Genomic DNA, 16128 nt, shown 5'->3' with positions numbered 1-16128 from the left:
CCAGTCTTAATTATAACAACTTGCAGCATTATATTAAGTTCCATCTATAATTACCTCATGATTGCTTCACATTAAATATGCAAAGTACATTTTACAACAATGATCCCGTTCAAATTCACTGAGCTGACTGCAGGTTCCTGTGAATGATCAAGATATAACCACAAAGAGGAACCTGACACATCAAAAGAAGCTACTAATTAAATTGACGATTAAAAAATCAAATCATTCAAGTCCCTTCTTCACCTTCCACAAATCACTCCATATTTTTCTCTGAAGTAGCCGAGCACACAATTTTTTTTTTCTCAAGTGAGCAAACAACAATGACTGACAAATATAATTTTGAACAAAAATGATTGTGTACTTTGAATAAACAAAATGCAGAAGGGATCCCATGTACGGGTTGTTAACTGTGTAGCAAATGAAAATCTACAATTATATAACAAAGCTTAGTAAAAGGACGAGCCAGGCACATCTATACACCAATGCCTCTAATTAAACCAGCCCCTGATGTTTAAATCATTTAACTTGAAAAAAAATATATATGTTTAATTCTGTGTTGAACTTTTCATGAATTTTGTGGGAAAAAAACATTCAGAATAAAAAAGGAAATCTGAGTGCCTGGGGTACCTTTTATAACGACAAACTTAAGAAAAGAATACAGCTGTAAGACAAGTTTAGGCCTAGTTTTCATTTACGCAAAATTGGGACACATTTGTTCTGATGTAAAATTATTCATAAAATAAAATTTCATTTTTGGATAAAAAATGGTTATTTATTTTTTTTAAACAAATATCATCCAGATCCCTTTTCCAGGAAATATTTAACACACTCATCAAGTGCAGTCATTAATCTGTCAAACCTAAAATTAAACTTAAACATTAATGGCTATTTTTTCATTAAGTTTAAAATGAATTAATTCTATTTACCTGTACATGTCAAAGCCGGGTCATCTTGGTTGCCAATATTCCATGTAAATTTGTCAAAAACAACTTAGTTTTACATGCACATCTCAGTCACAATGGGGATAATAAAATCACACAGAAAATATCAATTATCTACTCAGAAAGGAATAAGAATTTAAGGAAATGCTTTAATTACACATTAAGCATTTTTTTTAATCACTTTTGAGCCCCAATTGTGGATTTATTTGAATAACAGAGCTGATATAGGTAACCATCAAAACTTTCAGAATTGTAGGTTCCACTCCAATGAATTTGGATTACTCTTTTAATGGAATTCCAAGTTAATAATATACATATCCTGTTTTTTTAAGTCACTTTCTTGACATACACACTATATTGAACAGATAATTTGCTGGAAACAAGTTTGTCAACAACTTTTTTCCCCTCAAAATCAACTGATTTACAAAAGATTATCCCTTTCAGCGTACGTCGGAACAAATCACCCCGATTAAAAAATAATTCACCATCTGATTATTGAGGACCTTTAGTGCCCAGAGTGCTTTCTATGAGCATACCCTGAAGTGGGACAAAACGTCAGGTGTGTAAAAAAGGCGGAACAGGTTTATCAATGACCCTAACCGTGCCCCTAGGGTGTAAGGTCCTATTATTATTGTATATCCACTACTCTTGTATTTACTTATGACTTAATGAAGCGTGCATGGTATCATTTAACAGGCATAAAATAAACAGTCATTTGTCAGCTTTACATATGTACTAACAGCTCTTTAATGAGACTAGTTAATCGGGTCATATTTCTTTGTCTTTCATCCATTGTTTTTACAAATGCTTTAAAAAAAACTGATGAAGAGATGAGGAATCTATATGTGTATCTTCTGTAGTATGTAGAGCTGCAACATTGAGTCTCATTCTCCATGAATGTTCAGACATCTATAATTCATACCTGAAGGCACCTAACACGGCTTCACATTGCCAACGACAATCGGCACCGGCCGTCGCCTGGTACGCATGGCTCGTGTTACAGTGGTACGACTTTGAACGTCTTGTCCAACCTGACAAGCTTCAGAAAACCTCAGGTTTAGACACCTTCTCTCTTGAAGCTTACAAATAGTAGCTAACTACTCCCTAGTATATCACTGTGCAATGGTGGATTGTGAAAATAATAAACCAAAGATTTTAGCAATGAGTGGGGTTGCATTGTTTGATTTTAAATCCATTATTTACTCTTCTCTTGAAGAAGAACAGCTAAATTGATGAAATAACCCTCTGATTGATCACCTCTTTTTAATGGGCTCTTTTTTAAACATTTCTTTTCTGAGTGATGTCTTGTACTTTACTTTCCATAAATTAAAATACTAACAAGCTTCCGTGTACTTAATTGTCTCTGAGGTCACACTATAGATTTACAATTTACTACACATTAAAACTCATTGAGTACATATCCTTTGTCATACTTAACCCAGGACAAAATTCTATAATAATTAAAAAAAATAATTACAAGAGTAACTAATCCATATCCTTTTAAGCACATAAATAAGAAAGCATCAGTATCTGGTTTGAATTTGGCAGTATTTTCCAAAAATAAGGAAGAGCAATATGTGACTAAGATAAAATGTAGCTTTTTTTCCTTATTTTTTACCAAGAAAAATTTAAATATACTGAGTTGTGAATCTGGACTACTAACCAACTTCTCTATGCAAATTTTAAGATTTGTTGTACTTAAATTGAATCAATCATTTTGTCATAATTTACTGATGTATCTGTTTAAACTTCCACAAAAGAAAAAAAACTCCAAAAAGACTAACTACAAAATGTGAACAAAGGGAAGCAACTCAATAATCATTTTTTAGGAAGAGGATAAGAGGAAACTGTTCTTTTGACAATTGTCAAAAAAAAAATTAAAAAAAAAAAATTTAAAACTCAGTGCAGTTACTGAATGATTTAGCACATTATGCACACATTTATCAAAATACAAATATGTAAATTACTCTTCATGTAATCATTCTCTAAGCTATATAGTACCAGGTCCCTGTGTCTTTGAAATAATTAACACAAATATTTGTATTTGACTATTCATTCATTTTACTACATAATGTCTCACGGAATACCTGATGACATTATGGCAATGAAATTCTCCTGAAATATAGTCATGTTGCACATCAAAAATGGCCACAGTTATTTCCATATTTTTTGCAAATCTCTGTATATCTTGCCAGATTGTGGTTAAAAAGTAATTTTCAAGACTCCATTCAAATGGGATTCATTTAAAATTAAACTCTTCTATTTAATTTAAAAGATGGAGTTTCATTAAAACTTTAATGTATAGTTTCTCTCCATTCCATCTCTTTCTCTATGTCTCCATATACTAGAAAATACTACATACAACTTACTATTAGATTCCATTTAAAATCATCTTTCATGAAAGGTGCTACTCCAAACATATGGATTTTAGTTATTTATTTTGCCAAGTATTTAACAATCCAACATTTTCAATAATAGCAAAAAAAATCATATAAAAAGGATTGGTCATACAGTTTTTGCTAATTAATTAATGAATAATTTATCTTATAACTCGCAGCCAATTAGGTTTCTCTTATAATCAATATAATCCCCCTTTATCTTTACTGTATTTTTATTCAATTACATATTTTATTTTTTACTTGGAAAGCGTAACATCTTTTTGCTAATTATGGAAGTCAATTTTTCCGAGTAATGAAGCTATATAATATTATCTAAATTCGTGAATAAATTGTCACGATTTCTATTTTTCATAAAAACTGTAACGATTTCTATTTTTCATAATTTTTTTTATTTTTTACTTGGAAAGCGTAACATCTTTTTGCTAATTATGGAAGTCAATTTTTCCGAGTAATGAAGCTATATAATATTATCTAAATTCGTGAATAAATTGTCACGATTTCTATTTTTCATAAAAACTGTAACGATTTCTATTTTTCATAATTTTTTTTATTTTTTACTTGGAAAGTGTAACATCTTTTTGCTAATTATGGAAGTCAATTTTTCCGAGTAATGAAGCTATATAATATTATCTAAATTCGTGAATAAATTGTCACGATTTCTATTTTTTTATAAAAACTATAACGATTTCTATTTTTCATAAATTTTTTTATTTTTTACTTGGAAAGTGTAACATCTTTTTGCTAATTATGGAAGTCAATTTTTCCGAGTAATGAAGCTATATAATATTATCTAAATTCGTGAATAAATTGTCATGATTTCTATTTTTCATAAAAACTGTAACGATTTCTATTTTTCATAATTTTTTTTATTTTTTACTTGGAAAGTGTAACATCTTTTTGCTAATTATGGAAGTCAATTTTTCCGAGTAATGAAGCTATATAATATTATCTAAATTCGTGAATAAATTGTCACGATTTCTATTTTTTTATAAAAACTGTAACGATTTCTATTTTTCATAAATTTTTTTATTTTTTTACTTGGAAAGTGTAACATCTTTTTACTAATTATGGAAGTCACTTTTTCCGAGTAATGAAGCTATATAATATTATAAAATTCGTGAATAAATTGTCACGATTTCTATTTTTCATAAAAACTGTAACGATTTCTATTTTTCATAATTTTTTTTATTTTTTACTTGGAAATATTTAAGAGTAACATCTTTTTACTAATTATGGAAGTCACTTTTTCCGAGTAATGAAGCTATATAATATTATCTAAATTCGTGAATAAATTGTCACGATTTCTATTTTTCATTAAAAACTGTAACGATTTCTATTTTTCATAAATTTTTTTATTTTTTACTTGGAAAGAGTAACATCTTTTTGCTAATTATGGAAGTCAATTTTTCCGAGTAATGAAGATATATATAATATTATCTAAATTCGTGAATAAATTGTCACAATTTCTATTTTTCATAAAAACTGTAACGATTTCTATTATTCATAATTTTTTTTATTTTTTACTTGGAAAGTGAAACATCTTTTTGCTAATTATGGAAGTCAATTTTTCCGAGTAATGAAGCTATATAATATTATCTAAATTCGTGAATAAATAATGTCACGATTTCTATTTTTCATAAAAACTGTAACGATTTCTATTTTTCATAATTTTTTTTATTTTTTACTTGGAAAGTGTAACATCTTTTTGCTAATTATGGAAGTCAATTTTTCCGAGTAATGAAGCTATATAATATTATCTAAATTCGTGAATAAATTGTCACGATTTCTATTTTTCATAAATACTGTAACGATTTCTATTTTTCATAATTTTTTTTATTTTTTACTTGGAAAGAGTAACATCTTTTTGCTAACTATGGAAGTCACTTTTTCCGAGTAATGAAGCTATATAATATTATCTAAATTCGTGAATAAAATTGTCATGATTTCTATTTTTCATAAATACTGTAACGATTTCTATTTTTCATAAAAATTGTCATGATCGATTTCTATTTTTCATTAAAACCATTTACTGCCATGCACTTCAATATCCCAAAAAAAGTATACCAATATGTCTCTGTGTTTATGTCAATTCATCAATAATTTTTTTCTTCATGGCAGTGTGAAGGGTATCAATGGGACAACATATCATCACCTAGCTAGCTTATATCTCTTAATCAAGAATCACATTTAGCTAAACCTTTCACAGAACCAAAAGAAATGAGACCTCTCAAGTAAAAATCAAAAGGTATGTATTTTTGTTAAGTTCTTCTTAAAACCCTTGTAACAGATTTGTTTTTTCTCTTATTAAGGTACAGTTTTTCTATTCCTATATGCAAAGGCACACTACAGGGTTGCAGATAAGGAAATTAAGTCTGCAACAGACTGGTCAAAGATTGCACATAAGGAAATTAAGTCTGCAACAAGATGGGTCAAAGATTGCAGATAAGGAAATTAAGTCTGCAGCATTCTTTAAACAATAGCATCTTACAAGAACTTCAGAAAACACATAATGACTAGAGGTACCATTAACAATGTTTGTAATTCCTATAATGAGGCCTTCTCTATACTATAAGGAAATTATATAATACAATCAAACCTCATTATCTCGAATTCGATGGGATTGAGAAAAAACTTTGAGATATCTGAGGATTCGAGATATTGATGGTTTGTTTGTTTGTTTGTTTATTGTTTTACGTCCCTCTCGATAATTTTTCACTCATATGGAGACGCCACCACTTGCCGGTGGAGAGCTGCAAATTTTGACCTATAACTCAGCACTCATGGCCATTGAGCAGTGAGGGATCTTTTTGTGCCAGCACCTACTGCGACAAGGGACCTCAGTTTATACGGTCTCATCCGAGGGACCGGTCTCCATGTCCCACAGTAGGATTCGAACCCATGACATAAGGATCATCTCCTTACTTACTCTACTCTAGAGCAAACGCTCTAACCACTGCGCCACACGGGCGACTTAGATATTGATGGTAAAATACTTAAAACCAAGATGTCAGGGCTTCCATATTACTTCAACATATCCATGGTATTCGAGATATCAGTGTTTGAGATACCAAAGTTCAATTGTATCTCAGTGATTAGTGCTGTTAAACCTTAACATCTCAAAAATCCTTACATCAATACCAAGAATATGTTAAAGTAAGGAATACAATGATATGTCTAAGTTATGAAACACAGGGATATGTCAAAGTAAGGAATAGTAATGAATAAAATTATTATGTCAAAGTTATGGAATAGTAAGGATATGTCAAAGTTACAGAATAGTAAGAATATGTCAAAGTTAAGGAATACAAGGACATGTAAAAGTTACAAAATAATAAGGATATGTCAAAGTTAAGAATTATTAGGACATGTCAAAGTTATGGAATTGTTAGGATATGTCAAAATTAAAGAATAATTAGGGTATGTCAAAGTTCTGGAATAGTAAAGATATGTCAAGTAAGATGCTTACAAGAATAGTATTCTTCAATACATCAAAGTAAAGGAATACAATGATATGTCAAAGTTAAGGAAAATTAAGAATATGACAAAGATAACCAATAAAGATATGTCAAAGTTAGGAAATAGTAAGAAAAAGTTATGGAATAAAAAGGATATGTTGAACTCTCCATTATCTCAACATTTTTTTCAGAATAGTCCGAAAATGTTTGAGAAAAAAAATGTTTAACTCTATCTATCATAAAAAAGAAAAGAAATTCATGTTAGTTATCTAGAAAGTGTTCAGCAATGAAAATATCTAAAGATTTAATAAACTAGCATTGATGACTTCAAATCTTTAACAGATGCTTTAAGGTCAAGATCTAGTAAATGACTTTAGACTAACTTTTTGGTGCTAGATCCATTATGACGTCATAATCATTTTCAACTTTCTTTTTCCCGTACTTTACGGCTCTAATAAAATTATGTAGAAAATAAAGTATTTTCATGGATTCCAATTTGAAATCATGAGAAAAGTAATCCCGATACCTATATTCAATTTAATATTATTTTAAAGAAGAGACCAAGAACATACATATTAACGTTTTCTGAGAGACTGTAGGCAATCTGAATACATTTCATTGGTCTGATTTGGAAAAAACTCCCATATTCATGACAGGTTTTCTTCTTTTTTCATTAAAAATGACAGTTTAAATATGATTTTTCGTCTTATTTACCTACAAATCTTGCCCCGTAACAACTTCTTTGACCAAGCTAAAATTATAAAGCATCATTAAAGGAATTAATTTCTCAAATCTGAGAAATCTGTAGGCACCTTTCATTTACTAGATCTTGACCTTAACAAATAATTGACCTGCTTGAAGGAATGGGAAAATAGCATTCTGGTTTTGGAATTTTGAAACAAAATAAAATGTTAATATAAGAGCTCAAGTTTGCACATTAAAGATAAAGTATTCATTTCATTTCTTCAGACAAATTTAGCAGCTGTAGCTTTTGAATACACTGTCTTTTAACTTATGAACCTTTCATAGTGGATCAAATGGCTCTAAGTTTTTTTTTCATTTTCTTTAAAGTTGTTAATTTTGCATAAATTTGTTGCATTTAACAGAGTTAAGTAAAAACAAGAGATAAATCCACTGTCAAAGAGTTTAGTGCAATCAATCTAACTCTGGTCATAAATCACAGGTGTCGAAACAACAGTCTTCAACCTTTGTACAAATGAAAAATAATGGCTAAACTTGACACCATAACACCATTCACAGCTAAAAGTTGGTAGCAAGCAGTGTCTGTATTTTTCTGAATCCACCCATGAAATGTGAAGCCCCCAGAATAATCTGTAAATCTCTGATAATTCTATGACAGTGTGACATTGATATTTTGTGACTTATAGTCCAATAGCATAAGGAATAAATGTCGTCAGTGTTATCTCTGAAAATTAATGGCAATTTGTAATTTTAATATATATCCATCAAAGGCAGGACAATCACTATCGTAAGAATTAGCTTTCTGCTTTGTTAAGTGCCATATTATATCATACATTCCTAATATCTAGGCAGTGATAAAGGAAATTAGAAGTTGGGTGGAGTTGTATGGCTATAAGTGGTGATGAGTACATTATATGGAGTGTCTGATTTTCTCTCAGTTCCTGACACTACCCCCCTCCCCCTCACAAGAGGCTCATCTGGACCAAAATGCTCACTCAGCTCTCATTTTCCTTAATGTGAGATGAATTTCAAGACATTTGGACTCTCCAGTGCAGCCCATTTAAATGTAAGCTATAAATCATGGTTTAAACAAACATTTAGGATCCATACTACAAAATATTGTCTGCATATTAAAAGTATTTTACAAAACTGTATAGACTCCTGACCTTCAGAAAAAGATCTTCACAGACTTGTCCTATTTTCTGATTTCTATGTAAAGGCCATCTTATAGGTCAGTGGAATATACAAAAACATTAATGTATCAGCAGTGCATTATAATGGATGACATATTAATATGACAAAACTGAACAAATCCATTGTTCTAGTTCTTTCCCAGATTTCTGGACTTCTTTCTCAGCATCTAATTTACATGAGGATCCATGATAAAGAAAAACTCAAAATACATCACTGTATAATTTTGGTCCCTTGGTGACATAAGTTGTACCATGTAAATCTGAACAAGAACCTACAAATTTCCAAATGTACTTGTTTGTAAATCTTTGGTCTCTTTTGAAATTTTTTAACAAAGAAGGAGACAGACTGGACACTTCTACAGAAAAAAGTTTACAGGAATCTCTGGCTCTATTCTAGAGAGTGCTCACAGATTTGGAATTTTTCTGAATTCATATTTCTGCAATACAGTCAAACCTCATTATCTTGATCTCAATGGGACCAAAAAAAAAAAACCTTTGAGATATATGGGGATTTGAGATATCCATGGTAAAATACATAAAGAATAAGTGATTGGGACTTCCAATTCACTTCAACATATTCATGGTTTTCAAGATATCAGTGTTCAAGAAACTGAACGTTAACTGAATTTACATTGTATATTTTGTAAATATGTGGATTTAACTCGACAAAATGCTCCAGTCTGGCTGAGGTGCCTTTTTTTCCAGAATGAACCATTTGAGGCTTATATTTTACATTTTTCCCTGTTGTTTTTCCTCCACCTTTATCACTGATATACTGTATACAGGGAAATTTTTTCCCCCATTTTATTTTTGCCCCTTTCCCCCTACTCACAGATGAGCAAATTTAAAATGGGATTTTGATAATAAAAGAATTTGATAATAAAATCAAATTTTGAAAATTTTTTCAATAACCACAAAAAATAAGTATTTTTTAAAAATTTTTTTTAAAAAGTTTAAATCTTATAACCTTAGGATTATAAACTTTTGTTATAACCTTTGAAGTTTGACATGTTAGTTTTATCTTTTCTGATGCCTTGGTTCTAGAGAAAAAGACTGTGATGATCCCATGCTATTCTCCTTAAATTCTCAATTATCTCCCCTTGAAAAAGTACATGATTTTCCATTTGAAAATGTTTTAACCCCTCTTACCCTGAGAAGTTTTGTGGCAAGTTTGGTTGAAACTGACCCTGTGTTTCTGGAGATGAAATTCTGAAAAGTTTACAAACTCAGATACATACTTGAGCTGGTCAACTGTAAATTTGAAAAGAAGCTCATTTGAACATCAGCTGGCTCAGGTTAGCCAAAAATGTTTGGTGAAAAAAAACTTATGCTAAATCTCTTAATCAGCAACAACAGTTTACATATAGCTATGTACACATAGTCAATATGTATGCATCTCCAAAAAAAAAAAACCACACACACAGTATATTTGATAAAATCATGAAACACAACTAAAAACAAAATAAAATTAAAAAAAAAACAAACTTATTTTTAAAATCATCCTTTTGCAAAAATTATTAAAAATGTGCAGGCAGTGTACATCAAGATTCCTCATATTTGTGTGTATCACAAACGCAACACACTGGTAATTCTTGCATGCCATAAATTTTTATCACAAACCTACAAAAATCTTTCAAACAATTTTATCTCAGATGTTAAATATTACATAATCTGTTTACTAAATTATGTTAATTAATTTATTCAATTAATTGAAACCCTCCTACCTTAATCCAAGAATCTGTGTCAATATGAGATGATCTCTATCTGTGCATTGTATTATGTATATGTTCCAATATTTTGAAGGTTCTACTGTTTTTAGCACTGAAATTCATTTCCATCCTTCTAACCACAGGTATAATGATCATACCTATATCATTTTCCATAATTTTATGCCAATTGTATCTCATTTACATATCCTCACATTTCATGCAAGAAAAAAAGAGCAAAAAACCTTTACGACCTTCAAATATTTAGGTAATATTTAAGTATCGATTTCGAATTGCATAGGTTCATCAGAAATGTTGTATCCTTTTATCGTAAAAAAAAAATGTATGATTTAATTCATGAAAGTTGAAAAAAGAATTCATCTAATGAAAGATAATTACCTAAATACAAACAGGATTATCTCTCTTTTCATAGTGCAACGCTTTTAATTGTTTTTCCCCCCTTAATTTACATAAATCTTCAGCTTCTTTTTTGAATGCTTTTTTTAATTTTTTAATTGCAAGATCAAACAAAAAAGAGTTTTGAGGGCTGAGAGAAAGGTTTTGAAAAATAAAAATTACAACTTATTCTCAATTTTTAACCCAAAGACCAGCCTAATTATGATGAGAGCTTGATATTAGTCTGATACCGTTACCAAACCTCAGTAAAGTTTTTATACATTCTAATATTTTATGTCACACTTCAAAATAGCTCCTAAATTCCATAAATGCCACAAATACTTTTGTGTGTGTGCAAGTGTGTTGGGGGGGGGGGGGGGGGGGGGAGTCAAAAAGTCAAAAATGAGCTTTACGCCTATTCTACCTTGGGATGTTTCTTAAACTCTGCATCGATGATATGGACACAAATTAATGGACATAGCTATAGATAACTGACCTAACCAACCAAATGTGCCTATAACAATCAGATTTACCACCCATTGAAGGTACCTCAAAGTACTAATAGTAGTTGGAAGTTCCATATATTTGTCTTAGACAGTTTATCATTTATTGATCATTGTTATATTTTCAAAACTAATGTATTTATAAAAAATAAAAAGATGATTATAAAAGTTTTACACAGTCCATAGCTTACACTATAACATTTATTCACTTCTAACTAAACCAGTTAGTGTCCCAGAGTTATCTCTCTTACCTTGTGTGAATGTGCATCACACATCTTGTGTTGAACAGGCGTCCTACTTTTCACATGACTTTCCCTTCATTGCGATTATCTACATTTTTATTAATACTTACCCACAGTATTTTACATGTAAGAAAGTCTTCTCTTCTCAAACAAAAATTACCATATTCTGGTATAAATGCTGTATACTGTAGCCTGGGAGCGAGATAAGACTCTTAAAAATCTATTATTATTTTATCATGTTTTCTCCTATCCATCTTAAACAAACACTTGATAAGAAAATGGTATAATGAAAAGAAATAGTTCAATGAATGCAGAAAATGTTCATAGTAAGTCACACACTATTCTGTTAAGCTGATAATTCACAGTACATACTGTACATGCAGGGCATTTTTCTGAATCATAATCCCACAAACTGACTTTATGATAATATAGATTTTAACATTCCTAATTAAAGGAAAAAAATGGTTAATTCCAAATCAATCAGCAGTTTTTCAAGTAATATCAAAGACATATTCTGTTCATTCAATAATAAATTACTGTATGCCTCCTATGAACATCATAACTGTAGATCAACAAATTCGCACGAGACCTTAGGTACTTAGTACTTAGAAGTGGGACAAAATTTTCATGAATTCTGGTTATTGCTGTATATATATAATCTATACCAATAAAATATGAGAACGAAACTTTTGCAAGCAGACGATCTTGCATAATTACGCAAAAATAAACTTATCGCATAAAAAAAATGATTTACAGTTACATTCATGTGGAAACTCATGGTCACAGTCAAAATATAATAGTTTGTTATAAAATACTTATATCACAGTAAAACAGGCCTTATAGTCTTCATTTTGTTTGAATTATGAAGTATACTGTAATATATCACATAATGTTAATAATAATAATAAAACCAGAAAATATTGCTATCAAAAACTGATTAGCATCACTTTTGTATTAAGGATTAGAAAAGATTATCATCATTGTGGATTAAAGCAGATACTGACATCATTATTTATCATGTTCATGGTGTGAAATAGTTTTCATGCATCCTTACTTCTTATTCATGCAGTAACATTTTTCGATTTAAGGATTCACTCCTAGCCATTTTGATTCCCAGAACACACTCTTTAATTATTTTAGAACATTGAAAATTTTAAAAATTAATATTTCATCCATTTAATCTTAATGAGTATCTGCCATTTATTGCAAATCCTTATTAAAAGTTTCATTTCTAGTCGGTTAGTTTTTGCCAAGCCATTATCATTGTTAAAAGGCAATAAATAGGCCTCATGGACAATAATGCTCACATGAGTTTCAATGACTTAAATTGATACTGACCACTCCTCACAAGGAGAAGAAAGGATCTTGATTCATTTGACAAATAGTATACAGGCATTGAAAAATGGCATTACAGCAAATTCATCTTGAAAAGTGCAACATTGTTGTTGAAGACTTCACAAGAATGTATTTTAAATACCTTTCCCATGTATTAATCAAACTTTAGAGGGGGCTGGACCTGTGGGACTGCCTTTTAAGCCAAATATTAAGTGACTATACCCTCTCTTTTCCAGCATCCTTGGCTTCAGGCCAACAAATTTACAAATTAGAATATTGCTGTGTACATTGTTTGAATTTATGAAAGTTTTGTCATTTGTGGTCATCAGGTTCATCAGAAGATTAGTTAAGATCATCCCATCCTGCTTTCCACTTCTGTCTAACTAGCTAACCTTCTAGTAGCCTAAAACATAGTTGAATATCAAAATTGAAAAAAAAAAATTGTCTCCACCACCAATGGTCAAAAAAGGCTACAAAACAAGTGACTAATCTGGAGAAAGTAAATGTCAATCATACAGATGCATAACAAAATTTCATGAAGAAAACTTGAGTCCTTGACTCAGGTGAGCTTCAAACTAGGAAGTCAGACACAGAAAAAAGGTTAGATACAATCTTGTAGACAAAATTTATTTTTGGAGCTTGTCGTGACAAAGTCCCAATAAAGTTCTAACGTTCTATGAGTAACCCAATACGGATGGTATCGGAAAAAGGATCTGTGCAACTCCAAACAATATAATTACCTAATGAACTTAAATGTTTATAAAAAAGGTGATCAATAAGCTGCAAAGTGTTGGCTTTATGATATTTTAAATGTCACAGCATATTGGTCTTTTAGCTAGAAAGGCATTTATCAACATGTTAAATACCTATTTCATATGCCTGATTTTGATTAATGACATTAATGACAGGTGCAATAGATTTTAAAAGCCGGTTCAATATGCCTTTTTAAAATAATTTTTTGTCTTAATGCAGGTTTTAAGTGTACCTGATATGTGAAAATGTCCTTGTCTACTAACGTACAACAAAAATGCAATGCTTTACAACATTTTTTTTTCTAGCAAAAATGAAATTGATCCTAAAAATAAGCATTCCGACTGAATTAACAGACAGTGCTCCTATTATATATATGGCCAGTACATGTTAATCACAATTTGAACAAATGAAATCTTGAATTTTCAGATCAGTCCCAAATTAATCAAAGGAGACCAAAAAAGATACCCCTGTAAACTAAAAACCAAGCAATCAATCAGAAAAATTCAGTGATTGATCTTGAAATGCACTTTATTTTCAATTACCTCAGATTTTCCTATTTTCTATTTTTATCAAAAAGTATTACATTCATCATTTTCATAGAAATTCTTTGTATTTGACTGGATCTCACATACAATGCTGATAATTAATGGCACTAAGCAGGATTTATAATTAATGGACAACAAAAGCAAAGAAACAATGGGTTGAATGAGAAACCATCTAATTTTTTATGCCTTTATTTTACAAAGAATAAGAAAAAATGTAGGTTTGAATTAAAAATCTTTACAAAATAAATTCCTTCAAAATCAATTGATTTTTAATTGATCATTGATTTATTGATCCTTTTTAAAATACTTGATGATCATGAAATTACAAGTGCATCATAAGATTCACAACACTAATCAATGATAAGAGTCAAAGGCAAATAACTAGTATTGTGTCAGACACTTTGAGGTCATAGGTCAAGGCCAAAGTCATCTCCAGTGGTGAACAAAATAGGTCATCCTGATTTTCTCATTAGTGAAAGTAAAAGATGAAGAAGAGAATAAACTATCCTCAGCAGCAATCATTATTCAAGAGATATCTACCTGAATCATTTAGAAATTTTAAGGTCAAAGGCAAAGTCAGAGGTATATAACTTTAAGGTGGTATTCAAAGCATTTTGTCTGATTTAACTTATAATATGTAAAGTTGGCAGTTAATGCAATAAAAAGGTTACCTACAATAAAGCTGATGTAGCAATAAACTGTGAAAGAGACACTGTCAGTCAATAGATGTATATGTCCTTGCAAACCTTTCAGTAAAATCATACTACTAATTATCCCTGCCTGATTCAGAGAATCTGTTATTCTAATGAATCTGAACAACTACTTTGTCATTAAAAACCTTAACATTTACTTTCTCTGTAAATTAAATCAAAGTACTTATAAAATACTTGTCAAAAACAAAAATGTAAATGTGACCCAAATCTTGACATAAAACAACTGAGAAAAGAAGTGTTTGACTCATCTAAGAGTGTTTTATGCTGATAAACTATAAATCTATCTAAATGTAGACAATGATTATATTCCAGGCATTATTACTGCCGAGTATGTCACTTTTCTGTGACAAACCTAATCACATGAATTTAAGGTACTTTAAAAGAAAGTATCTAATAACTGGGCCAACTTATTCTTAAATGTGTTCTTTGACACACATTTTGATTTCTGTTGCTTTCTTAATTAATATTTTTTTTCCATCTTATCAAAACACCAATCAGTGAATGGTACATGTACAATGTAGTACAATGTAGTACAATGTAGTCAATGCTTTAAATGATATATAACTGATACAACAATTATCTTTTCTCTATTGACCCACTGCTTAAACATTAAGGTCTGGGCAATAATTTTTACTTGGTAGTGCCACATATTTAACTTGTTAAGAGGGCTGGGTGGTTGTGGCCATTTTCAGACTATATTGATCTCCTTTAGAAGAACAGCTTCATATAGAGATATACAAAAATGATCAAATTTTAAAACTAAAATGTATGAAATTTTTTTTTGCCAAATGATATTTGACAGTTTAAAATATCATATCTAAAAAATTAAGTTATATCTGATGGTTAATTTGTTGACCCCCCAGCCTCCTTAATTCCAAACATTCAGTGAAGAAATAGTCTCTATCTGTTCTACAACCCCTGCTAAGTTGTATACCCAGCTGGAGTCAAACTCAGGACCCTCACTCCCCACAAAAGGTGAATATACCTGGCATGCGCTCCCCTTAAGATTGTCAAATTCATGACAAATCATAATTCCATCTTTGAAACAAAAAACAACAAACAAACAAATCATAGCATAAAGGGGTATAAGTAAAAGGCTCTATTTCTAAATTCTTGTAAGGGAAGAGCTTTTGGAAGCTAAATGATTCCTAAGCTTGATTCCACAGACCTTAAAATATTCCTAGTTTATTTTAAAATTATAATCCTTTAATTTAATGAAAACTTAAGAAATAGTATAAATGTCTG

At 30.3% G+C, this 16128-nt stretch overlaps 1 protein-coding gene across 3 annotated transcripts in view; it reads right to left on the bottom strand.

Annotated features, from left to right (window-relative positions):
• Positions 1-16128, bottom strand: part of LOC133189964 (myelin regulatory factor-like) — a 69197-nt gene that overhangs the window by 29237 nt on the left and 23832 nt on the right. The window contains exon 1 of one of the 3 annotated variants that reach the window (XM_061325414.1): positions 927-1052. The exons of the other annotated variants lie outside the window; for them this stretch is intronic. Coding sequence (XP_061181398.1) covers positions 927-934 — 8 coding nt within the window. The 5' untranslated portion in view covers positions 935-1052. Of the gene's footprint in view, positions 1-926; positions 1053-16128 lie in introns of those variants that run through there. 3 annotated transcript variants of the gene reach the window in all.

The sequence above is a fragment of the Saccostrea echinata genome, unplaced genomic scaffold, assembly GCF_033153115.1.
Source record: "Saccostrea echinata isolate AGI-Se365-2 ecotype Australia unplaced genomic scaffold, CSIRO_AGI_Sech_v1 ptg000020l, whole genome shotgun sequence".
NCBI lineage: Eukaryota > Metazoa > Mollusca > Bivalvia > Ostreida > Ostreidae > Saccostrea > Saccostrea echinata.
This window is presented reverse-complemented; position numbering and strand designations above follow the sequence as displayed.